The 25,402-nt window shown below is 40.7% G+C and overlaps 2 protein-coding genes across 2 annotated transcripts; one reads left to right on the forward strand and one right to left on the reverse strand.

Annotated features, from left to right (window-relative positions):
- Positions 1–14,745: 14,745 nt before the first annotated feature.
- On the forward strand, positions 14,746–22,050 carry ilf2 (interleukin enhancer binding factor 2). The gene is made up of 15 exons (XM_068575387.1): positions 14,746–14,897; positions 15,445–15,504; positions 16,616–16,658; positions 17,436–17,540; positions 17,651–17,728; positions 18,104–18,206; positions 18,767–18,832; positions 19,007–19,123; positions 19,852–19,930; positions 20,028–20,115; positions 20,298–20,359; positions 20,454–20,568; positions 20,671–20,761; positions 21,417–21,583; positions 21,837–22,050. The coding sequence occupies exons 1-14, from the start codon at positions 14,893–14,895 to the stop codon at positions 21,572–21,574; spliced, it is 1,170 nt and encodes a 389-aa protein (XP_068431488.1). The 5' UTR covers positions 14,746–14,892; the 3' UTR covers positions 21,575–21,583; positions 21,837–22,050.
- Positions 19,528–24,805, reverse strand: pex11b (peroxisomal biogenesis factor 11 beta). Its single transcript, XM_068575388.1, has 4 exons — positions 24,476–24,805; positions 24,117–24,232; positions 23,835–24,036; positions 19,528–23,573 (listed from the first exon to the last, which is right to left on the reverse strand). The coding sequence occupies exons 1-4, from the start codon at positions 24,529–24,531 to the stop codon at positions 23,192–23,194; spliced, it is 756 nt and encodes a 251-aa protein (XP_068431489.1). The 5' UTR covers positions 24,532–24,805; the 3' UTR covers positions 19,528–23,191.
- Positions 24,806–25,402: the final 597 nt, after the last annotated feature.

Raw genomic sequence — 25,402 nt, forward strand, 5'->3', positions numbered from 1 at the left:
GAGTTTCATGAGTCCGATAGGTAGGAGCATTTCCTAAACCCATACAAGAGAATGCACTGCTTCAACTTCACTGAAAGAGTGACAATCACCAAACATGAACAAACAGCATTTTCCTTTCTTTAGTTTAAAATTTTAAAGCAAAAATGCTTTTTCACCTGATAGTGTACACACATACGATATCCTCTGTCTCGGGACTTCACATGGGATCAGGAAAAAATCCAAACCCAAAAAATCTTTATATATACTGAATTAAGTGTGCTACCTGTTGCTTAATGCCTCCCGTTCATCCAGATAATTTCAGGGATTTACTGCATAGAACCCTGTTCTGTTCTTCTTGGGTGTGTCCCCCTGTAGAAAAAGCATGAGAGAACCAAATGTGTATACATGTATCACATACGGAATGATACAAACACACTGCCTGGACAAAAAAATAACCTCTGCACCAAAAAAAAGGTCCCACAAACTAATATTTGGTTGGCCCGCCTTTGGCTTTGATTACGGCACGCATTCACTGTGACATTGTTTCCATAAGCTTCTGCAATGTCACAAGATTTATTTCCATCTAGTGTTGCATTAATTTCTCACCAAGATCTTGTATTGATGATGGTAGAGTCTGACCGCTGCAAAGCTTCTCCAGCACATCAGAGATTCTCAATGGGGTTCAGGTCTGGACTCCATGTGTGAACATGATGTCTCATGCTCCCTGAACCACTCTTTCCCAATTTGAGCCCTATGAATCCTGGCACTGTCATCTTGGAATATGCCCGTGCCATCAGGGAAGAAACAATCCATTATGGAATAACATTGCTGAACCTGGTTGTTGCTGAACCTAGACCTGAGCAACTGCAGCAACCCCAGATCATAGCAATGCCCCCACAGGCTTGTACAGTAGGCAGTAGTAGTTATATCCAGGTGGACACATTTTTTTGGGCCAGGCAGTGTATATAAGCAATATATACACACTACACAGGTCTTACTAACTTGCAGTACTTACAATGATGGGAGGGGTAGACCCCGGTTTCTGCGTCACTGGGGCTTGAGGTGAGTACACAGGCAGAGGGCTCTGAGGCGGTTGTTTCTTTTCAGTGTAATATGGATCCTCTGAAGTGTCCATCTGACTGCTTTCTGTTCTCCTACAACACCATCGGACCAACTGAAACAACAAAGCATAGAGGCAGAGTTCAAACAGTAGAAGTAAACAACCATATTAGGAAGCTACATCCCAATTCAATTTCTCCAAGAAATCACATGGCCTTCAAAGGATTGATTCTATGCCCAATCCCCAAATACGACAAAGGGAGTTCAATATACCCAGGGTATCTTTTAGTTATCCGGTTGAACAAGCCCAAACAAGTGCAATCCCTGTCAACGGTCCTATGAAGCTGGTTATCAACTCTGTAAATCAATCAGGGTTTCTCGATGTGGCTGTGAGCGTGTTCACATGATGGGGTTTGTTTGCGGCATCTGACCAATCACAACTATGGACAAGTCTGCTCTCAGCAAAGCGGCACATTTTAGAAATAAAGAGAAACTATTGTGTGAGACAAATATGAAGAAGTCAAACACCTAATTTAGAGTGAAAGTCATAGAAAGTAACTGTCACATGCAAGAAGGACATGTGACTGACATGTGTTATGAGTATGTATTTAGTAAATTTGATGTGTTGCTTAGATGTTTTCTTATTCTTACAGCTGCAACTCCAGCGGTGTGAAACGGACTTGGGCACAAATAAAAAAGGTTTCCTTTCGTAACGCATAATCATCACAGCATAAAACAAGTTAACACTGCATCCAGTCTCTGTTATAAGATACATCTTGAACACAGACGCAACCCTGGCAGGGTGAAACAGACTTCGGAGCAAACCAGTATATATTCTCTCAACATATATTCACATTATATAGTCACTATGGAAGGAGCCTTGTCAATGCTTTTGAGTTCAGTCTTTTGTGTGTAAAGGTGTTGGCCCTTTCCATTTGTCGAACAAAAACATGTGAAACATGTTTTTGATTTGGGGTTAGCAAGTTACCTTGCTAGCAAGTTACCTTGCTAACCCCATTGCAAGTTACCTTGCTAACCCCAAATCCTGCTTTGTAGTACAGGACTCTGGTCACATTTAGACCATCATGGAACCAGATCTGACTGGATTTTTTTGGGGTTTCTAAAAGCCACAAAGGCCACACAAATTTTGACCTCCACATTTGAGCAAAAGAAGGCTGATTTTTATGTTTTTCTCATGACTGGGTTGCGTATTCACATAAAACATTTCAATCATGCCTTCTGTTTCACTAGCTCAGTCTGGCTGACTGCTCTCGGAATATCTTGATTCAGCTCTTGGTGGCTTTTAAATACTCTATGTTGGAGAAGCAAAGGTGTAACTAACAGTAATTCTCAACCCCAATCACGAGCACGCGTTCACTGAAGAAGTGAAGGTGAGACAGAAACAGGCTGTGTCTATTGTACCCTCATGACAAACAAACAGAAAATGTTTTATTCTGTGTACTTCCTGGTTGCAAGAAGTAAGGAGTTTTCAGATTTCCTGAACTGGTGCTTTACTCACAACTCAAGTGGTAAGTGGAGCTGGTTAAGGAGGGCGAATGGTTTAACCCCATTAATTTAAAGGTACAAACTTTCAGGTTGGCTTCGAAACACAGACAATTATTGCGTTTGAGATTATCCTACGAGTATATAGACTGCCTACGGTGTATGAAAGCTAGTTACTCCTGATGGGTAGGTGGTACCTGAGAAAATATTTGCTATACAAGTACAGGTCCATTTACCTAGTTCTATAAGCACAGGCTCAGTCTTCTGTCAAAGGGGCCCTGCCACTCCCGTATTGTTCGCTGAAGAGTGTGTATAGTAGCTTAGCAGTGGGTTGTGCTGCCTTGCCCCAAAACACCTAAACAATCTATTATCTAATGACACAGTTGGCGTAAATAATCTCTGAGTTATCTTTGTTCAGGACTTGTCCTTTAATTACCGAATGAACTAAGATTTCAAGGACTGCCTTTTTTCAACCATGTCACTTCAAATAAATCAGGCACATCTTGTTTCAAAAAGATGAAAAAAAGCTGCATGCATGTATTACTACTAGACTAGATTACTGCATTTCCTTCATACTGTTCTAATAAGTCTCTTAAATCTCTCCAGCATATGTACTAACAAAAACTAAGAAAAGAGATCACATTACTCCTATATTAGCTTCTCTGCACTGACTTCCTGTAAAATCAAGAAAACATTTAAAGTCATTCTCCTCACCTACAAAGTCCTAAATGGTTTGTTATTTTAAACTTTGCAAAATAAAATAAATTGAACTGTGGGGTACACACATATTCGGGTAGATATATCCTGATTGGCTGGCTAAGCTTATACAAATCTTTAGTAGGATTATGAGTGATCATAGGGTCCAGTAGAGGGCTCCTCCTGTATTATAGAACTAGGGTTACAATGTTGTAACCTTTGTTATGGACTTTTGGTTTCTCATAGTTTCATAACAAATGAGAAAATATATTGTATTAAATATGCTTGAAGACTTACCATCATGATAAAGATGATCATAAGGAGCAAAAAGATGGCAGCAGCCAATACTAAGAGGGCAATACCCCATCCAGGTACTGAGTCACTGCTCCTATTGCTGCTGCTGCTGCTGACGCCTGATGTCTGGGGATCAATTGACTTTCCAGTTGAAACAGTGTAAGAATTCACACTTGTTGTGTTGCTTACTGTTGGGTCACTACGGTTGGCATGAGTTGTCCAGGTGGCTTTATATGTTGTTGTAGGATCTTGTGTCGTAGTAGTGTTTGATGTGAGTGCTGGAGTTGTCAGTGGAGTGGTAGTCTGAGGCATGTTAGTCTTAATTGTTGTGGTAATTGTATTTGTTGTGCTTGTTGTGTATGTGGTAGTTGTAGGTTTAATGGTACTTGAAGACATTATGGTCCTAGTAGTTGTGGTAGTTGTAGGTGTTGTGGTTGTTGTAATTCTCTGTGCGGTGGTTGTAGGTGTTGTAGTTGTTGTCATTAAAGGTGTAGTAGTTGTAGGAGTTGTGGTTGTTGTTGAAGGTGTGGTAGTTATAGGTGTTGTGGTTGTTGTCATTAAAGGTGTGGTAGTTGTAGGAGTTGTGGTTGTTGTTGAAGGTGTGGTAGTTATAGGTGTTGTGGTTGTTGTTATTAAAGATGTGGTAGTTGTATATGTTGTGGTTGTTGTAGAAGGTTTGGTAGGTGTAGGTGTTGTAGTTGCAGGCATTTTGGTTATAGTAGTTTTGGAAGTTGTAGATCTTGTGGTAGTTGTAGGTGTGGTAGTTGTAGACGTTGTGGTTGTTGAGGGTGTGGTAGTTGTAGATCTTGTGGTAGTTGTAGCTGTGGTAGTTGTAGCTGTGGTAGTTTTGGGTGTGGTAGCTGTAGGTGTGGTAGTTGTAGACATTGTGGTTGTTGAGGGTGTGGTAGTTGTAGATCTTGTGGTAGTTGTAGGTGTGGTAGTTGTAGACGTTGTGGTTGTTGAGGGTGTGGTAGTTGTAGATCTTGTGGTAGTTGTAGCTGTGGTAGTTGTAGCTGTGGTAGTTTTGGGTGTGGTAGCTGTAGGTGTGGTAGTTGTAGGTGTGGTAGTTGCAGAGTCTGTGGTGGTGGTGGTGGTGGTAGTATATTCTTGTGCCTTTTTTACTCCAACAGCAACTAAAGAAAAAAATTAAAATCACCTGATTATGTATGGCCACAAAAAAGAGAGAATATAATAATAATCACATTAAATCACACAAATTGTCAATATTTGTGTTTTTGAAATCCGGAATACTCCCAGTAATATTTATAAAATAGGATATCTGCACAAAATAGATGCTTTTCTCTGCCTGTCTCTGCTGTCTGACGAGAACGCGCACATTTGGGCCAAGTCGTTTTGGCCGAAGAGAGGCGGGTCTAAGAAGCAGTTTAGCCAATTACTGATTAAAGATATACATAAATGAGTGACATACAATTTATAAAATCAGCTTCCAAAAATAGATTTTTTTTAAGATGAGATGATATATATATATATATATATATATATATATATATATATATATATATATATATATATATATATATATATATATATTGAATTGTATTGACAAGATGTCCTTATTATGTGTTGAAATAAATGTAAAATATTTAACTGAAGATTTGTAATGCATGTTTAATACCTTTTTTGCATTGAATCATACTGGGATGTTTGCTGAAATTTATTAGATGGCCCTACCATAAGCAAATTCACCCAGCCGCCACTAGTATGTAGAAAGCTGCTTTTAAAGAGACAGAAACAATTTGGATTTATACACACAAAAATAGATCTTACCGGTATAGGCTGTGTTTATTTTGAGCGTTGGGTTTTGGAGGTGTTGAACATTCTTTATAAAATAAATTTGGGCAATTTCTTCATTGATCTGGGGATTGTTAAAAACAACCCTTGTAGATGCGATCACTGATCCTTTGCTGTAAGAGAAAAATAAGTTATATACATCTATATTCCTTATTAGTGATGTTCTTTTGTCAATTATGTACATCTTCTTGCACATCAATATGCAAATTTAGTAGTTTGAAAAAAATACTGAAATACTAAATAACAACCTCCAACTTGTTTGTTGTTCCTCCTATGGTTTTGACCAGGAAGTGGAGTCTGTGTTGTCACTATCATTTTGCATACTATATACATCCAAATGCTGTACCTTTATTATTCAGATGAATGATATTGATGATACCTGAACGTCATTGCGATAACACCTCCATAGAAGGTATTCAAAGGACTGCATGCTGAGTTAGGGCAGTTATAGACGCTTTCCAACTGCAAAAGAAAAAGAAAAACATACACAAATCAACAACTTATCCTTGACCTAAATAAAGAGGTAATAGTACAGTGCAGTGACAATAGACGGTGTACTATATTGTAACGTTGAGCACATATATAACTAGAAAATTTCGCAAGAAATTTTGAAAGTGTGGCTGCTACTGCCGTAAGACGTTGCAATATATAGCTTTTGTTTATTACGCCCGTCTCTCCTCAAAAAGACTTTAATTGGTTTGTGTGTTAAACTGATTGGCTGATATGAAGCACCTGTGTGCTCTCGTCGTCATGGTGACAAAATGAGAGCCAGCAGACTGATTAGAGGCAGACTGGCCTGTGGACTTAAGGAAATAAACTACTGAACGTCCTGAACATACGTAAACGTATATGAAATATCATACGACCTTATTAATGATCACAGTGTTGACAACTACACAATATAAAACACACGTAAACGTGCACATGACCGTAATAATTGTGTAACACAAAGCTGATTTCATGCTAGCAATCAAATTAACTTCTCTGTCTCTCCACTTTGTTCACGTGACCGTAATTACTCATACGCGCACACACACGCGCACACTTAGACACACACACAGTCAGCCATTTTCCTGTGTGTCTGTGTGTGTGTGTCTTTGTGTCTTTTTTGTGTGTGTGTGTGTGTGTCTGTTTGTGTGTGTGTCTGTTTGTTTGTGTGTGTACGTGTGTCTGTTTGTGTGTCTGTGTGTGTGAGACAGACATAGAGAGAGACATAAGTCATTTGTGTTGTGTGTGCGTGTGTAAGTGTCTGTGTGTCTGTTAAACTGCCCTAATGAGAACACCTGTGGGTTGCTAGATCAAAGGTTGCCATAGTGATGACTTCAAAGGTCTTCAGTTACATAGATTTATATGAAATAAATGCTGGTGAACACCTATCGAAAACCCCCCCCAAAAGGATACTTTAAAAGCCCCTATTGCTTCGATATCGCATATAGAGCGTTAGGAAGACTTGATTAACAGATACCGTGACTGGTGTGTCTGTACGATAAAACATGAGTCTGTACGGGCGATTTACAAATCAGGTACGAGCTTCAGGGAAGACGTCGCTTTGGAGGGAGATTTAACATGGTGGCGGATGGCAGAGCAAGGTGGACTTGCTCTCACAATCAGTCGGATTTCAACACGTCTGAGTCTGTTGGATTCCTATCGACTGCAGTTTACGAGCGAAGACAATATTTCCAACTTTTCTATCCAACAATGGTGTATGAAGAGTGAACATTGTGGGAGTAAAGACAAATTATGTTTTTTTTTTTTTTTACCAGTTTCTGTCGCTCCCTCTCACTCTGTTAATTGGTGATCCACTCCAGCCACGAACATTCCGTGCCATACACACCCATGGGACAATTTTTTCGCATTTTTCGGGAAAACGGCAGGGCGAATCTCTTAGAAAAGTCATAGGTCATGATGCCCGTGCAAGCCGCATGTTTCGATGTATTTTGACGCATGTGCTGGCAACGCTGCGGGACGAGTAGTGGTTCAACTATAAGAAGAAAAATAGCCAATAATAAGCCCGCAGGAGAACATGAAGTTGGCTTGGGGTCTATGACCCCATGCGGCTGAAGCTGATCGCTCTACCTTGCAGCTGGATTACATCCCAACTTTGTAAAACTCAAATGAGCGAGCTAGCTTGGCCTTTAATATATATATATATATATATATATATATATATATATATATATATATATATATATATATATATATATATATATATATATATATTATGTATTAGGTATCCTTAACAAATAGCAAAAGAAAATCAGGAGTCAAATTCCTAAATCTGATTGTGATTCTGATGTATACAAAATTAACAACATAACAGAACTAGAAAGAGCATTTCCTGCAGAAAATGCGTTGGAATGAAAAAAGCTGAAGCTTATAGCTGAAATATTTGAAAGAAATAGCTGAATATAGCTGAACATAGTGGAATATAGCTTAAATTAGCTAAATATAGCTAAATATATTTGAAAATGAAAGAATAGCTGAATATATGTAAAAAAAGGCTGAATATATTAATATAGCTGAAAATAGCGGAATAGATGAATATATAAATAAATAACAAATCATTACTGAAAATATAGAAAAGGCAAAATACCTGCTGAAAAATGTTACAGTTCAAAGTCATTTAATTGAACTGTTGAAAATCCTTGTCATTGAAATGTATAATTGGAAAAGTTGAAAGGAAAACTGCATCATCTAAATCAGGGGTGTCAAACATACGACCCGGCCCGCCAGTGTCCAGTCCAACAGAAGAAGAAAAAAAAAGTTTTTTCTTAAGTTAAAGTCTGCTGTAGGTGGGGTTTGAACCACTGATCCTTTGCTTCTAAGACAGAGTTGCAAACCATTGATCCACAGGCGCAGTTGGTGGGACACCTGATATTATTGAGTATTTACAAAACCATCTGTTAAACCTCAGAACGTGAACGTCAGTGACACTGTTAATCCTGACGTCTATAACCAAAGTGACCTGCACACACACGCGCGCACACACACACACGAACGTGCATGCGACCATAATAACACGTTAACGCGGCCGTTCACGCGCGCACGGTCGTTAAGGCGCGGGCGCACCCGTTCGCGAGCGTTTACACGCGCGGCCGTTTCACGTTAGTAGGCGTTCGCGTGTGCTGCCGTTCACGCGCGTGCACGTTCGCACCCGTTCGCGTGGGCGGCCGTTCACATTCCTGCAGCCTGCAGATGCACAGACCAAAGGGCTGCTGCTGGGGACGGACTTGCTCTCACATTCAGTCGGACTTCAACACGTGTGAACCTGTTGGATTCCCATCGACCGCAGTTTACGGCAGAAGACAAGATTTTCCACGTTTTGAGCTATAAATTATGCCCAAAGAGTAAACGGTTTAGAATAGAGAGCAAGTTTAAAATATCTGTATCGCCAGGTGCCCTCGCTCTGAGTATGACGTCACCGATCTGAGCTGCGCAATCCGCTTTCAACTCCTCAACTTGAAAAGGTAAAGGCTCTGTCATGCCTTCAGCTAAAGACACCATTCCACCTTTAAAATGTTGACAAAACATTTAGCTATTACTGTATTACTCAGCTTTTTTGATATCTCTTATAGTGATTTAACTGTCGGCGTTTTCGTTTTATGTTTTTTCCGCACCTTTTCTGTTCTTCATTGGAAACCATTCATTTTTATTTTGATAAAAAGCTGATTAATTTTAAAATTTGAGAAAATATGAAAAATGTAAAAGCGTAGATTAATAGCTGAAGGTTTTGTCAACATTTGAAATATTTGAAATATTGTCTCAAGCTCAACGTATAAAGAAACTGTAAACGTTTGAAGTCGAAGATGATTTGAAGATTTCCCCATTGGGTCCTATTATAAAAAAAAATCATAAAAAGGTTAATAATTTGGAAATTTGAAAAGTCAGAAATATGAAAAGTCATAGCAATCGTGTCCTTACGTAGCTGAATATTTGAATAATTGAACTTTTTTCTGTAGCTGAAAATATGAAGGAGGAGTTAGGGTCCAAAATACGGATGGAAGAAATAGAAGAAACAGTTTAATAAAGATTTGAAGAACAATAGTTGGAATGCTTGCAGCATTCCAACTAATTACATCATAGTCGATATGACATGAAGCTTAAAGCAGTCTATATATATATATTTATATATATATATATATATATATATATATATATATATATATATATATATATATATATATATATATAAAACATAGATCTCACAGATTAGTAGCAGATTAGTAGCTCAGAAGAAGTGGCTTTAAATTACAATTCTCCCCTGACATGTTGCTCTGTGCAAACACAAGTGAAATTTTATTTATTAGGATAGGATGTGGTCTTCAGGGCCGGAGAACTTCCCAATCAAAACTATATATTTTGTTTGTATATTATACAAGCGTTCAGTCATAGAGTAGTTTGTGTAGGTTTTCTTTGCCACACGTATGCCCCCCACTAGCAGGAATACAAAATGTAACGTAGAGATTCAAAATATTTGGATTTATTCTGGGTTCACACCAAAAGCGTTGTAAATATTACTCCTGCCTGAAAGGGGGTGTGGCTTAAAAACAGTTACCGTTTCCGCCATTCAGCATGGAAATAACCACTAGTTCTGTTTCATACTTGCTGTGTAAATTCTACACACGTTGGAACATCAAACTACATTGTGTCTAGGTTCATAATATTGTCCGTAGTCCCACAACAGCGTCTGGATGATGGCCGCTGCCAGCAGCACTTTGATTTAGCAACGACAGGATGGCGGTGATGACGGGCGGAGCTTCTCAAAGCTGATTATCTTACGCAACTCAGCGTCACGCAAATTTTTCACCCGAGTTGAAAAATGTCAACTCACGGCAATTTGCGTCGCATCAAATGCGTCATTTGCGCCGCCCGGCCGAAAATTCGCTTTTTGGAAGCCTGTGCATTGACTTTGCATGTAATCGACTCGCAACGCGTTTGAAGTGAACGAAGCACTAAAGAAGTCCATTTCAAGTATAGACTTGAGCATAAAAGTGAATTCTCTGTCCTCAATAGTAGGACAGAGTAGCCCGCCCAGGTGATACAAGGTAATTATCCAGTATTCATCTTACCAGGTCATTGACGTCTTTATACATGCTCTGGTATTCTGGGGATGATGGTTGGAGCAGTGCCGTTGTGAAAACTTTGTTGGTGATCTTCATTGGCACAATGAAGACATTCTTTTGGTCAAGCCGCTCTACACTGAGATAGTCAGGCAGTGGAAGATACTGAAGAGCCAGAAGCCCTGCAGGTTTCAGTGTGACATATGTTTTGTTGATATGAGAAAAAAACATGTACCAGAATATCACTCACACTGCTGTTTCCAATCTGTCTGATGTGTCACTTCGAAGCCCTGGTCTCAGCATTTAGGCCAAAATGGACAAGTTCTTAAAGTGCTCAGAAGAATTTGTTTTTTTTTTTTACCACTAAATGGACTTTGTGTTGAGATTGCCAAAAACTATACAGGTTACAATAGGCCCACTGACAGGCCACTGACACTTGATTTCTACCTGCATCTATATTACCACTAGGATTTTGGCATTTATGAGTCTCTTGAGCATGTTCAATTAAGTATTCTAATTTTAGAGAACCATACCATTGTTTAAGTAAATGGGCTAAAATGTGCAAAAACAGCAAGACATCTAACTTTCTTTGATGACTTGTAAATTACACAAATATCAACAATTTCATTCTTCCAATCAGTTGGTGATGCATGAGTATTTCTTACCTGAATTGGCCATGGTCACTAAACACAAAGCATTGATCCACAGCCATCTCAGTTGTACCATGGTGAATAAAAGCCAGTAAATATTAGTCCAATATTGCTCTGATGATCTGCGCTATGTTGCAGCTTGATTATATAAATGGTGTTGTTATCTTTCATGTCAAGGGTTTTATTCATTCAGGATAAGAATGGGCAGGGATTAGGGGCTGGTCCATACATGAATGATATCTCCTCTACGCTACTGATTCAGATTTAGACATACATGCAAATCTGCCTCACATACAGGTTTACTTTGACTAGAAAACAGGGTTTAATTTAGCCTGTGTCTATCTGTGTATGTGCAAACTTATCACTTTTACTATGGTTACATTTAATTGCAAAAAGGGTGTATCAGGAGCATGTTGTACTATGTGCTATTGTTGATTGTCGAAAGAAAAGCACTGGGAGAATGCTTCATTTTTGTTGGAAATCAATGGACTGAAACCTCATCTCTTCTTTCCTACTCTGCCAGGTTGACTTGAGTTGCGCACACATCTGTTATTATTTGTATGTATCTGTATCTCGCTCTGTTTGTGAATGTTACTTATCACAAAAATACTAGTTAAACATTGAAAAGGATATTTAGATAGCTTTAGATTTTATTGACAATAAAATAAAAGTTCTTAATAAGATAAGCATATTGTGAAATCACAGAAGTGCTTTGAGTGGTTGGAAGTCGACAAAAGAGATATACAAGTACAGACCATTTACTAAGTCCGACCAGTTAAATTTACTGAAGAGATATCGCAGAACTGAAGGTGGAATTACTAACCTCTCTTGTCAGACACTTGGCTTATTTATATTGTGACAAAGCTGCTATTTTTTGTATATATTTGAAATGAAATACTGTAGATTATATTGTATAATTAATATTGTCGTCTGTCTACTCCAATAATATTTGAGCAACACAACACATTTATCTTTAAGTCAGTCACGTGTTATTACCTGTAGTGAAATTACATTTTCTTAGTCTATGTGTTAAATAGAGCAGGTTTTTAATAAAGTAATTATAATCTCCTCCAATGATCATGTTTGCTTCCTATAGGTATTTTGAAGTGCTTCTCCTTCAATAGAAAGTTGCATGAACATTATCTTTACTTTAGTTGTGTTATTATGGCTATACAAATTTGCGATTCACGAGGGCAACGCCCCCCATGATTCCCTCGTCGTCTGACGTCGGAAAGATTTTCCCTCCAATTTCCAGAAGTTCTGCTATAGGCTTAGACTGCTGGGAGACCTCTTTGGAGACACTGAGCTTCTCTCTTCTCTTCTTTTTCCCCTTCTCAATGAGTTCATGTCTTTTCAAAGCACATTACTAACTCTACTTCTTCCCCAGAGTCTTTGTGCTTTCTTGCCTCAAGTCTCCATGGATCATGGCTGTGTCTGGGGCCGGTCCCGCCTCGGGGCCTTCTGGGCTCTGCCTCTTAGGTCCTACCATCTGCCTCATGGGCCCTGCCTCTTGGGTCCTGACTCGTGGGCCCTGCCTCTTGGGTCCTGACTCCTGGGCCTTGCCTCCTCGGCCCTGCCTCCTGCCTCCTTGGACCTGCCTCCTGCCCTCTGCCCTGGGCCCAACCTCCTGTCATGAGCTAGAGAGGGGAACATCAGCGGGGGGGGTTCTGCTTCATGGATCGTGGTCCATGCCTACTACTCATTATATGATTAATTTCTGTCATGTAATGTGCTGTAACTCTGTTACGTTATTCATTCTGGTCACATGACATCTATTGCTTCTGTCCATCCGGGAGAGGGATCCTCCTCCTCGGTTGGTCTCCTGAAGGTTTCTTCCTTTTTTCCCCTGTGAAAGTTTTGTTTTCCACTTTTCGGGGAGTTTTTCCTGATCGGATGTGAGGTCCTCTGATGTCATGTGTACAGATTGTCAAGCCCTCCAAGACAAATTTGTAATTTGTGATTCTGGACTATACAAAATAAACTGAATTGAATTGAATACAAATGACACACTTTTTTTTTTTATCCCATATGAAAACCATGGTTATCCATTTACCCTCATCTAAAGAGAATAACTCAACAACGTCTTATTGAAATGTATTAAGCAGGATGGTGACACCTCCTGAGTGGTTAGAGGCATGACATATAGAACATTGATCTCTACAACCTGAATTGTGTGCATTTTTTGTACTTTAAAATTGTCTTATTTTTTAGTACTGTCACGAATCACGGGGTGCTGCTCCAAAGGTGACATCAGAATCAAATTATTGTGTGTGTGATAAAGAAAAAGGAGTTTCTTGGATTTATTGAAGAGATGTGTGGGGAGTGAAGAATCAGGCAAAGAACCAGTCAGATGAGGTGAGAGAGGTGGTTAAAGCTGCTAAGAAAAATGTGGGCTTTATCGTGCTTGAACCGGTTTAAGTTGCATTTATATGTGGTTAAGAACAAGTCTATGTTGTCTTGGTAGAGCTGGATGTAGGCAGAAAGTGATAAGGATTATGATGATAATGATTTATGATTGTCTTAAGTGGATATTTTATATCTCTCAGTGGAACACAAGTAGGTTAATGGCCAATGGGTAAAAGCTCAAAAGATGTGCTGATGCATTTAGCTGATGGGAGGTCCCGGGACAAGGATGTCGTATGTGTACAGATCGTAAAGCTCTCTGAGGCAAAGTTGTGATTTGTGATTTTGGGCTATACAAAATAAACTGAATTGAATGGAATTGAATAAAGAGTAGGGCCCAATCCCAATCTCCACCCTTACGGACTCACAGACTTTAATGCGCGCTCCCGCTAAGTCCTCGAGGGTTTAGGGGTGTCCCATTGTCAAATGGTAGAGTGCCTGAGGGCTCTGTGGCAGACATTTTGAGCCCTTTATGAACCCTTTCCGTAAGTCAACATTAGATGCTGACTTTGCCTATGGGGATTACCCACAATGCATTGCAACGTGAGGTTAAACACGCGGTTCCAAATGGAAGAATGGAGACGTTAAAAAAAAATGTAAACAAAGAGGCATGTGGGCATTTAGCTGATAAAATACCTTTACAACATTATGGAACATAAGAACACATGAATTAGAGGAATGCAAACAGAATATATATATTTTCTCTACATTTATCATACATTTTATTTTGACAAAAACCAGTGAATAAATAATATAAAATTACTTCTCATCTTGTGAGGAAGACGTTTAAACCAGTGAATAAAAATAATAAAATGAATACATAATTGTACACAATATTTTTTTATGTAGTCACGTGATGTTGCAGCAAAGTGCTGCATTCATATTCACACCAGCTCAAGCCCTCACAGACTCTCACACTCAACCAGTTAGTAGCTGACATCAGTGAGTCCCTGAGGGTTCAGGGTTTGAGGGTTTAGGGTGGAGATTGGGATTGGGCCTAAGCTACCAAAGATCCTTCCAAACGTAAAGCCCAAGAGAGAGATACAAATTACAGACTGTATATAAACAAAAATGAATCATGGACATGAATTTACTATCAAATTTCTTTAAGTAGCACTGGGTATGACGTTATTAAACACATTATCACTTGACTCAAAGATACTGGACTGATAGAAAGAATATAAACTAAGGACTCCTTAATGTAACACTAGGTGGCGATAATGCACCATCTTGTTGTAATTCACTGTCAGCACCGAAGAAGAAAAAGGAGAAGAAGAAGAAGAAGAAGAAGAAGAAGAAGAAGAAGCCGTAGTAGTAGTAGTAGCACTAGCTTCAGTAGCATCATCAGGTGTCGCCGCAGCAGCAGTAGCATCACAGAGAGCCGGTCCATCGTTCTCTTAAGATTTCCGCATTTTATTATCAAAACGTCGTACGCAATGAGGTAATTATGTTTCCATGCATTTAACATTAAATTATGTTTAGTTTTACAGTCTTTTACAAACAACGTGTTGGCCGAAATCGCTAATCGATACCCTAGCTAAGTTGAAGCTAGCGCCGTGTATTGTTTGCACGCTGGGTACTAATATTAGCTAACATGCTAGAGAGGTAAGTAGGACATGTTATAAACGTTATGTATCACTACGTGTTTTCGCCCTGAAGCGTGTATACGGTTTAGCTCATTCCTGAGCTACGGGAGATTTATTTTGCTTTGACAGATGTAACGTTAAGGTACATTTCATGCCTTGACAGTGAGCTGACGGCAGCTAAAATTGCCTAGGCAATAAGCTAAATTAATGAATGAAATATACAGATGTGGATGTGAAAGAAGCAGTCGATACTTTAGGTTAGCGGGATAACATTGATTTACGCTGTGGGATCAAGTAGTGCCTAATGAGTTGCCACGGAATGCATTCTCTGAACGATAGCTTTGATTTGCAAATGTAGAGAGCAGTCCTGACGTATCGCTGTGTTTTTGTGATCGTTTCCAGAGGGGACCGCGGCCGGGGACGGGGAGGCCGCTTCGGCTCCCGTGGAGGTCTGGTCCAGGGGTAAGCTCAGCCACCGAGCCGCTGTTTGCTCTATTTTATCAACATCTGAAACACGTTTTGCCTGGAATTCGATTTCAAACGCATTGTTAAACCAGTTAACTAACACTAGGAGCCCTGTCCCGTCTGCCACAGCAGCCCAGCATCTACACAGGGTTGCTTGTATGGCATTAATGTGATTTTGTGAATAAATGTCCTTCCTGGAACAAAGACTATCCACGCCGTAAGGATAACATGATAAACTCTGCCATCCCCAATTGCATGTTTTGCACTTAAGTAAATAAATACAGACTTTACTGCCAATTTCATTTCATAATTTCTATGACAGGGCAGCTATGTTAGCCCTACCTTGTTTGATTGATGAAAAACTAAGACAATAATAATATAATTCAATTATTTTAAACAAAACAATATTTCATAATACAGCTTTCAACCTGTGGGGGAGGTTGGTAAGAAAGCACAATATGTGACGGGTCTGGAACACACCAATAAAGAATCTTGATTGGGTTGTATATAGCTGACACCGATTTGCCGCGAGTTTAGACAATATACCATTAAATCGAGGATCACAATTAAAAAATGGTGATGGAAGTTCTATTATTCAGATAATTGTAAATGTTGTCACGTATAACTTGAAAAAGCTGTCTAAGTAAAGACTGGAAAAATGAGATTTCATTTAAAAGTATTCTGCAGCATTGTCAGTGGGTCAGTCAAAGTTGCTCTGTCCTTTATGTATACATAGAGACTTAGAATTTTCTTCTAAGTTTTTATTTAAATAAAAAAGGACGTTCTCTCCAAAAAAAATCATACAATAAAATGATTTAGCTCTTAACAATATATAACAAGGAACAAATAAGTGTCTAAAGTCATGATACATTTTCTGCCAGACTTTGTCACAAGTATGATGAAGGTATGAAAATGTGAGCACTGTGAATGAAATCGAATGGTGTCTACATTGATATGTTGTGACAATAATGAAACCAGCTTTTATCCATATAACCTACCACTACTTTGGTGTGAAATAATACCGTGCATTCATCTGTCCCACATTATGTACATCAGATATTCTTTTTATGGCCACTGATTGACTGATCTTTTCTACATCCCTGTTAAGGTACCGTCCATTTGTCCCACACATCCCATTTGATTTTTATGTGGTGAGTAAAAAAAACCTTGATTGTAAAGGAGGGGGGGGCAGTCAATCGGTCTCAACATGTGACTGTCGTATACTTTAAAAAAACAACCCTACATCGGGCTGGAAAACTGTTTCACTGCATTCTGCTTGAAAGTTTCACCTCTGACTGCAGCCTGCATCCCTTTTTGAGATGTGGTTTAGTGTAGTCTGAAGTGTGCTCTGAGGCACCTGTAATCACATCAATAGTGATGCCACAGGGTCCGGGAGTACACCTGTACATCATTACAGGGATATGAGATGTTTTTCAGAGGGTGCAAAGGTACAATGTGCAACTCATGGTAAATAGACCTTTCGATCACTCAAACCATTTTCACACTATTTATCATCATTCACACCCATTCATACACTGATGGGAGGAGCTACAATTCCACCTGCCCATCAGGACTAGCTAATGTTCATACACCGTAGGCACAGCTACGGGAGCAATTTAGGTTCAGGTAGAGGCCAAAAGGTTCTGAGAAAATTAAGATTTATTTAAGCACTGTACTGTCCTATGATATACAATTATTTTGCATCAAACATATGGAAATGTTTGTTTGATGTTTTATATTTGAAGAAGATATCTGTCCTTAGGTGGGACTGGCACTCAATATGGGTCAAGTGTGAGGGCCCCTGAATGGTTAGTCATTGTCTTTGATCTGTGTTCCAACCCTCCGTCATACAAGGAAGGTCAAAAAGGAATCTACTTCTAACAGAATGTCCCAAAGGTGTACTGAAGTAGGCTATTGTGTATTGCTAGTGTGAGATGGCCTTCCCTAGAGTGAAGCCTGCACCTGATGAGACGGCTTTTAGTGAGTGTCTGCTGAAAAGAAACCAGGACCTGAGCCCCACACCTGCAGAACAGGTAAGTCCCCCAACCTATGCTGATGGGACCTCGCCCATCTGTCTCACCAATCTCTGTTTATGCAGTGTTTGATCCTGAACTGATGTGCATTGGTTTCTTCCCACATTCAGTCCTCCATCTTGTCCCTGGTCACAAAGATCAACAATGTCATTGATAACCTGATTGTTGCACCGGGCAACTTTGAAGTGGTGAGTCCTTTTTCTTTCACTGCACACAGAGACTGTCTCTGTGAAGAGCACATTATAGGAGCTCAGATCAGTGTGCAGTGTGCCACGTCTGTAACATGTTTAATAGAATATTTAAATGAACTGTTTTGCCAGAAGGTCTTAGACTCAGCGTTTAGCTATATCAGTTATTAATTTAGTTCACATTAATAAAAATATTGAAATTGACATTAAGCGTATCAAAATAATGTAGTTCATTGCAAGTATTTACAGAGTACCCTGTCGTATTTCGGCCAAATCTAATGTTTTCAAAATTGAGTGAATGATGAGGAGCCTGCAGATCCTATGAACATGTTACGCATTGCATCTTAATAATGATGTACTCGTGTTTCTTCACAGCAAATTGAAGAAGTGCGTCAGGTGGGCTCTTACAAGAAGGGCACCATGACGACTGGACACAATGTGGCTGACCTGGTTGTAATCCTCAAGATCCTCCCTACACGTGGGTGATGAGTAGTAGTTAATGTCAGATTATCAATGTCAATCAATCTAAAGAAAGATTAAAAGCGACTAAAAGTTAGAGGACTATTCATAGTCTGGCAAAATAATCTGGTTGTGTTCAGAGCCTCAGATTCACAAGGCTCTACATGTTCCCATATGACGAGGATGCATCGTTTGAGACCTGAATTGTAAAGTCTATATTTGTGCAATGGGTCTGTTTTTCAGCTAGGACTATTCCACAATTGACTAATGTATAATGACATGCCAATCCCTTACAATGTTTCCGTACTAGTGCTGATGCAATAACTGAGAAATGCAGTATTATATTTTTCTTCGAAGCTTTTTTCTTATTTAGAAAAAGATCGTTCATGATAAAAACGGCCAAAGTGTAAATAAAAGTTCAGACTAGATCCAGCTTTGAGGACTTGACAGTTTTCAATACCCCTGTTTCAAAAGTATTGAATACATAACCTCATTGCTAAAGAAACAGTCTTGCTGGTGCTTTATTTAGAGCATTTGTGATTTATGTAATGTTTGATGAGGATTTTTTTTCTTTCACAGTGGAGGCAGTCGCTGCCCTTGGCAACAAAGTCGTGGAGACCCTTCGAACACAGGACCCTACTGAAGGTATACTCAATAAGGGCCTGTTTGGATGTGTACTTTTAAAGTTTCTAAATTCAGAGTGTATCTTGTGTTCCACATGGCTCTTTGTGACAGCTGAGCCAAAGGCTAGAAGCTAACGATGCTAACGAGGGCAGCTGTCTGTACTGTAACATCGCTGTGTGTATCTGCTGCTTTTAGTGCTGTCCATGCTGACCAATGAGACGGGCTTTGAGATAAGTTCAGCTGACGCCACAGTCAAGATCCTCATCACCACTGTCCCACCCAACCTGCGCAAGCTGGATCCTGAACTGCACTGTAAGAGTGTACACATGTCAAAACAAACAAACGTGTATACTTAGCATGCATCTCTCTGCTGTCTGTGTGATGAAAGATGTCTTTCTAAGTTTTAAAGTTGTTGTTGCACTATATAGGTAATTTTACATTTTGGTCAATTTTTATTCTCCTACCTTGGGGAAGACCCAGAAGGGAGGGATTATACATTGGAGTGACTATATCTCCCAGCTAGTTTGGAAGCCCCTAGAATCCCCCAGAATGAGCTAAAAATGTTGCGGGTGAGAGGGAAGAATTTGCAAGTATAGGGCAAGTTTGATTTGAGGTATCGTAAGCCAGTTGGTGCTCATATTGGCAGGCTAGCTCTTTGTGCTACAGAGTCTTGGGACATTTGGCTCAAGGTGGCGCCACACACTTGGTGTTTTCTAATCCTGCGTTCACACCAAAAGCATTATGAATTTTAATGTGGTTAATTCGCATCATTCGCTTTTTCGTGGCTTAACTCGTGAACAGTTACCATTTCCGCCATCCACCATTAAAATAACCACTTTCCGCTGTATACTTGTTGTGGAAGTCCCACAAATGTTGAAATGTCAAACGGCATAAGCATGTGGCGCGTCTGAAAATTTGTGAGACCTATTGTTTTATTCATAATTCAGCCTGCTAAAACAGTGCTCATTATGAACTATTATGCACCTGGTTCAAATCCAGATGGTGATCTGAGGGTTAATTGTTTTCTTTTTTTCCTACAGTGGACATCAAAGTGCTGCAGAGTGCTCTTGCTGCCATTCGCCACGCCCGCTGGTTTGAGGAGAATGCCTCTCAGTCAACGTGAGGAAGTCTCCTTCAGCTCCCATCAGGCCTGCTGTTGCCACACAATACGCTTGCATGAATTTATTGGGTTATTTGATGTAATTATAATCTTCAGGGTCAAAGTGCTGATTCGCCTCCTGAAAGACCTACGGCTGCGCTTCCCAGGTTTTGATCCCCTCACTCCCTGGATCCTGGACCTGCTGGTAAGAACACAAGTCTGCCGCGTAACTCCCGAGTCCAAACGTTTGACCCGACAACACTGCCGGATGTCAAACAAAATCCAAAGCATGTAATTGCCTGTGCAGCTCAAGCCTTGCGTGACACCTGGGAAGGTGATTTAGTGTGTACCTTTCCTCCCAGTGATGAGGTCATATGTCCTTTCCAGGGCCACTCTGCGGTGATGAACAACCCGTCCAGGCAGCCCCTGTCCTTGAATGTGGCCTATAGGTGGGTTCCTGCTCTCTACAGCTTTAGTCTGGACACAGTCACTATAGAGAGGACAAGGTTTTAAGATTTGTGATTGATTCCTGTGTTTTTGAAGGCGCTGCCTGCAGATGCTCGCTGCTGGTCTCTTTCTGCCCGGCTCTGTAGGCATCACTGACCCATGTGAGAGTGGAAACTTCAGAGTCCACACAGTCATGACTCTGGAACAACAGGTAGGTCTGTCGGCAGCTGTTTGGATCCCACGCTGTTGAGGAGCTTCTTTCTTAATGATCAAAGTGACAGCGTACTAACTGTGTGTGTGTCTGCCGGCGCAGGACATGGTGTGTTTCACAGCTCAGACTCTGGTGAGGGTGCTTTCTCATGGAGGTTACAGGAAGGTCCTTGGGCTGGAGGGAGATGCCAGCTGTAAGCTCATTTCATTATCTTCCTGTTTACAAACTCATCAGCACAATGTCATGAGAACATAAATGTGAACGTTTTCATGATTCAGGAAAAAAGCTCAAAACTCCATGCAGCATGGGTTAAAAGCACAGAAGAAAGTAGCGGTATAGAAGATATAAAAGTAAAGTTGGCATTAAATTCCTGTTTGCTGCAGCACAAGAAGCCCTTGTTCTGCGGTGTTAGCAGACAAAGTTAAATTCATTAATGAATTACTTAATACGCATAATTACACAGGATCATGATAAATGATCAGCATAACAGAGGGATGTTTTCCATCCAAAGCCATCAATCTGCAGCTCCCATCATCGGTCACATCAAAGCATTGATCAGTCGGCACACAGTACAAAGGGCCCATACAGAAAACCTACATTCCACTTTGCCACACACAGTGCCATTTCTACAAAGCTTGCACCTTACGGAGTCTTCAGACCAAATGTATTTTACTTCACACTAGTGTGAAATGATTGCTTTAAGCCATCTATCCATCTAAAGCTAATACGGGACCTCAGCAGTCTAAGTTAGCTCAAGTGGAAAATAAAAATGAATATGGCAACTTCGTTGTTCAAACTGCTCTGATTTTACAACTAAATAAATTACTTTTTTGTTCCTGTTGGTGCAGACTTGGCAACTGAGATGTCCACATGGGATGGTGTGATTGTCACTCCATCAGAGAAGGCCTATGAGAAACCTCCAGAGAGAAAGGAGGAGGAAGATGAAGCTTTGGAGGAGGGAGGAGATGGGGATGGAGAGGATGAGAGCATGGAGACCCAAGAATGAGGACTTGAGGTTTGTAAATCTCCACATTCTACCACCAACGTCACTTTAGCAATTCAGATATTTAATTTCATCACTCACTCAGAAGTGTGGGTCACTTGCGTAATTCAAGCAGATCTGGGGAGTTCTTGGAGTTGCTCATTGATAATATGCACTTGTCAGAGGTGGGTTTGTTTGTAGGCACATAGGCCTGAGTGGTGCAGGTTGTGAACCACAATACAGCTGCGTAACTGGTTCACTAACACTTGCTCTGCTCCCTTTCCAGTCAAACTGACCACCAACAAGCCACTTTGAAGAAAGCCTCTCGGCTGGGCCACAGTGCACCTGAACACAAACTGCAGCAGGGGGAAATGTTCCACCTCAAGGCCTCTGGTCCCGACTTGTCTGGTTTTGTTGTTTTTACTTTTCCTGTGTTTGGATTTTAATTCCTCGTTGTAATACTAACATCCTGAATTAAACCTTTTTTTGTTTTTTATTTAGATTGAGTCTTGTTATTGAAAGCCGATATTGTCAAGTCAGTGCTGAAATTAGATCAAACAATGCAGCACTCAGAGTTATTGTCAGCAGGGGGGAGGGGTAGCTATTTAACAAACATTTGATGCTTAATATGAAACAGAGTGCAATAAAGAGGGAGAGTGGATATTTAATTGAGAGTATTGAATATTTACAGTTGATTCTACAGGGAATAAAAAGCACAAAATCAAAGAATAAAAATAAGGATAAGGAAAATGCACGGAATTCATGAACGTGTGAAAGTAACAAATGTAAAAGAGCTTTACAATTCTAGATGGAAACACGACTCTGAAAGCTCTCGTCATGCAGACACAACTCGCGGATATATTCGCCGTACTCTCTTAAAGAAAAAGAAAAAACGCCCGGTGCGTTTTTGTCAAGTTGTTTTAAGCGGCTGCGCTTTAAAAAGTCTCGTCCTGTGTGATCGGCCGCTCAGTCTCCTCACCTCAGGATCTACCTCGTTAACGGGAGCGTTAGCTAATAACTTTCACCGGAGCGTTAGCTAGCTGGCTAACGTCGCGTTCTCTCCTGCTGTGTTCAATGACTCCATTCATCAAGCTGGAGCTAACATCGCGCATCTGTTCGCAGTTCACTGAATATCCCCCGCCCCCCCAAAAAACTAATTTGGTTACCTAAATGAACCGACGCCAACACCTCAGTCGGTGCACGGTAGACTACCTGAGCTGGACCAGAAACCATGTCGAGGGACGAGTGGAGCAGCTGCAGAAAGCCCTTTTGAGCTCATTGGGGTTCAGGAGTTTGTTTGTTATTCTGGGTATATTGTGGCAAAGTAAAAGACTATTTGACCCTCAAGTTATTTCATTTTTATTTTGCACCTGCCTGATGTCGGGTGCGCTACACTGCTGGGTCAAAACGTGTCTTCCTTTACATAGCTTTGATCAGTCCAAACATGCAGGTCAGTAATCAGCTACAAGCAGATAATTAGTGGAAGCAGTATGTAATGCAAAGTGGAAAAACCTGTTTGAGGATTTCAATGCCCTGCAAAACACCAGCAGCTGCTTTCTTTACAGAACAATCTCTGTGCTAGCCTTGTTAGATTCTCAATTTAGTCCGTCTTGTGGGTCCATCTCCACTTTGAATCTGGGTTCATGGCTTGAGTTTGAGCCAGGGGTGGACCATGGTGAGGATGGAAAGGACAGAGGAGGCCAGGCCACAAGCCCCGACAAAGCCCGACCCTGTAGGGTAAATTCCTAGGCGATCCAAGGGAATGAAGATATCACAACCGTTCTTCGCCAGGTCCAACAGCAGCGGCGGGTTACTGTACAGCACTGTTACCAGCAGGTCGAGCTGTCTGCGAATCCATGCTGCAGTGGCAGGAGTGGAGGGGGCAGACAGGTGGTCAGCTGACAGGGTGGGGTTGGGTGAGGACGGGGCTTTGGAGGCTCTGTAACGACCCTCACACTCAATGAGGAGGCGGAGCTCGTACACATCCCGAGTCAGATTTAGGATCAGAGCAAAGAGGTAATACCTGCAGATGGAAACCACACAGATCTGTCATACGATCATGATTTAGAAATGTTTTGAACCGATTTATCTTCTTTAAATTCCATTAATCAATTTCATAGATTAAATCCATTTAAAAATATATTCAAATCACAATCCCAGATCAGATTTCTGCAGCTCAGATCAGTTTTTAAAATGCAGCATTTTCAGCAAGTATGTTTTAACGAAGACAACACTATCAAACCTTGAAACAGAGTAATACATACGCAACAAAAATGTAACTAACCTGAAAGCTCTCTGACTCCATTTGTGCTGGTCCAGTTTCGAGATTAGGCCCGTTTTCCCAGCCCACAGGACATTATCACAGACAAAATACATGGCTCTGTTGAGGTGGCTAATGGTCAGGCAGAGCCTCAGCACGCTGTCAGAGAGGTGAATGGCCCTCTTGGCCGCATGTAGCGCCTCAACAGAGTTCCCCAAACGCAGCACTGTGAGACACAAATGCAAATCAGCCACAAGCCTTTCGCTCTGGTGCCGGGAGGAGAGCTCCACGGGATGCTTCACTCACACTTTCTGGTCATGCTCATGTGCGCTTCCAGCTGACTGACAGTCTTATGAAGCTCCGCTGTGGCCCCGCCTCTCTGTAGCGTGTAGCCCAGCAGCGTACAGGCGTACTGAGCTGCCCTGCGTCACGACACAAATAAATAGTAAAGCATTCTGTGTATAATACAACTGTAATGGTGTTAGTACATAAATATCAGACCAAGTTTGGTGTAAATTCGTGTTCTGTTTGTTTATTTCTCCATAACAGCAAGGACAACAGACTATCCACGGTTTGATTGTTATGCTGGAAGCGATATAGCGTTAGCAAACTAGCGAGTACTAAAGGTTACGTGAACATTTGTAGCCAACCTAACTTATACGTACCTAATGACTCTCTCCTTGGCTTGGCTCTGGGCGTTGAACCGTACCCAAGTGTCCATGCTGGCGGGTTCTTCTTGACCTGTAGCCGCTGCTAGCTTACCTGCTTATGTCAGAAACTCTTGAGCTACTAGTTAACAGCTAGCTAGATTCTGCTAACGCTAGTCAAAAGCAATATTTTCCGAGAGCTTTAATCTCAGTAGAGCTGAACTATCTATTTACCACCTCGCTTTCCTCACACACGTGTCTAACTGTGAGTAACAGACGTATGGAGAACTGAACAAGTTGCTCAATTGCGAGTGGCACATGAAGCAAAATAAGTTCGACCTCCGAGTATAGAACTACGGAAGCCTAAAGGTACTGGTGTAAAAAAGCGAAATACCACCTCTTCAGGTGGACCACTGTACTGAACCGTAGTCGTGGATCATATTTCAGAAAAACAAATGTAACGTAGTGGCAAGAAACAAAAGGCAGCAGCAGAGGTTAAAATAACTTCAGGTTAAATAATTTACAGAAGTAGTTCCATCCTGTTAGATGTGCAAACCATGTTTTGTATAGTTTGTAATTCTACATATATGTGTCTTGTTTTATGTCCTTTAGTCCTCTGCCATTTATAGATCTTTGTCATTGTTGCTAGTAATAATAATACAGGTTATTTATACAGCACTTTTAAAAGTGCTGTATAAATATCATGTATTACTATTATTTTGTATCACTCATAATAGCAGAATAATAGAAAAATAACCCATTTCTGACACCTGACTGACGCCTGCCACAGACTTGTCAGTGCCACAAGGAGGAGCTCGGCCTTGCTGAACCTGGTCTAGGTGGAATCACGATCCATGGATACCTGCGAGGGGAGAGAGCACTACCATGGCTCTTATAGTTGGTGGAGAACAACTGCAGCGCCTGGCTTTTAAATCTGTGGTTGCT

The sequence above is a fragment of the Clinocottus analis genome, unplaced genomic scaffold, assembly GCF_023055335.1.
Source record: "Clinocottus analis isolate CAN_PGR_092001 unplaced genomic scaffold, fCliAna1.0.p SCAF_14, whole genome shotgun sequence".
NCBI classification, from domain to species: Eukaryota; Metazoa; Chordata; class Actinopteri; order Perciformes; family Cottidae; genus Clinocottus; species Clinocottus analis.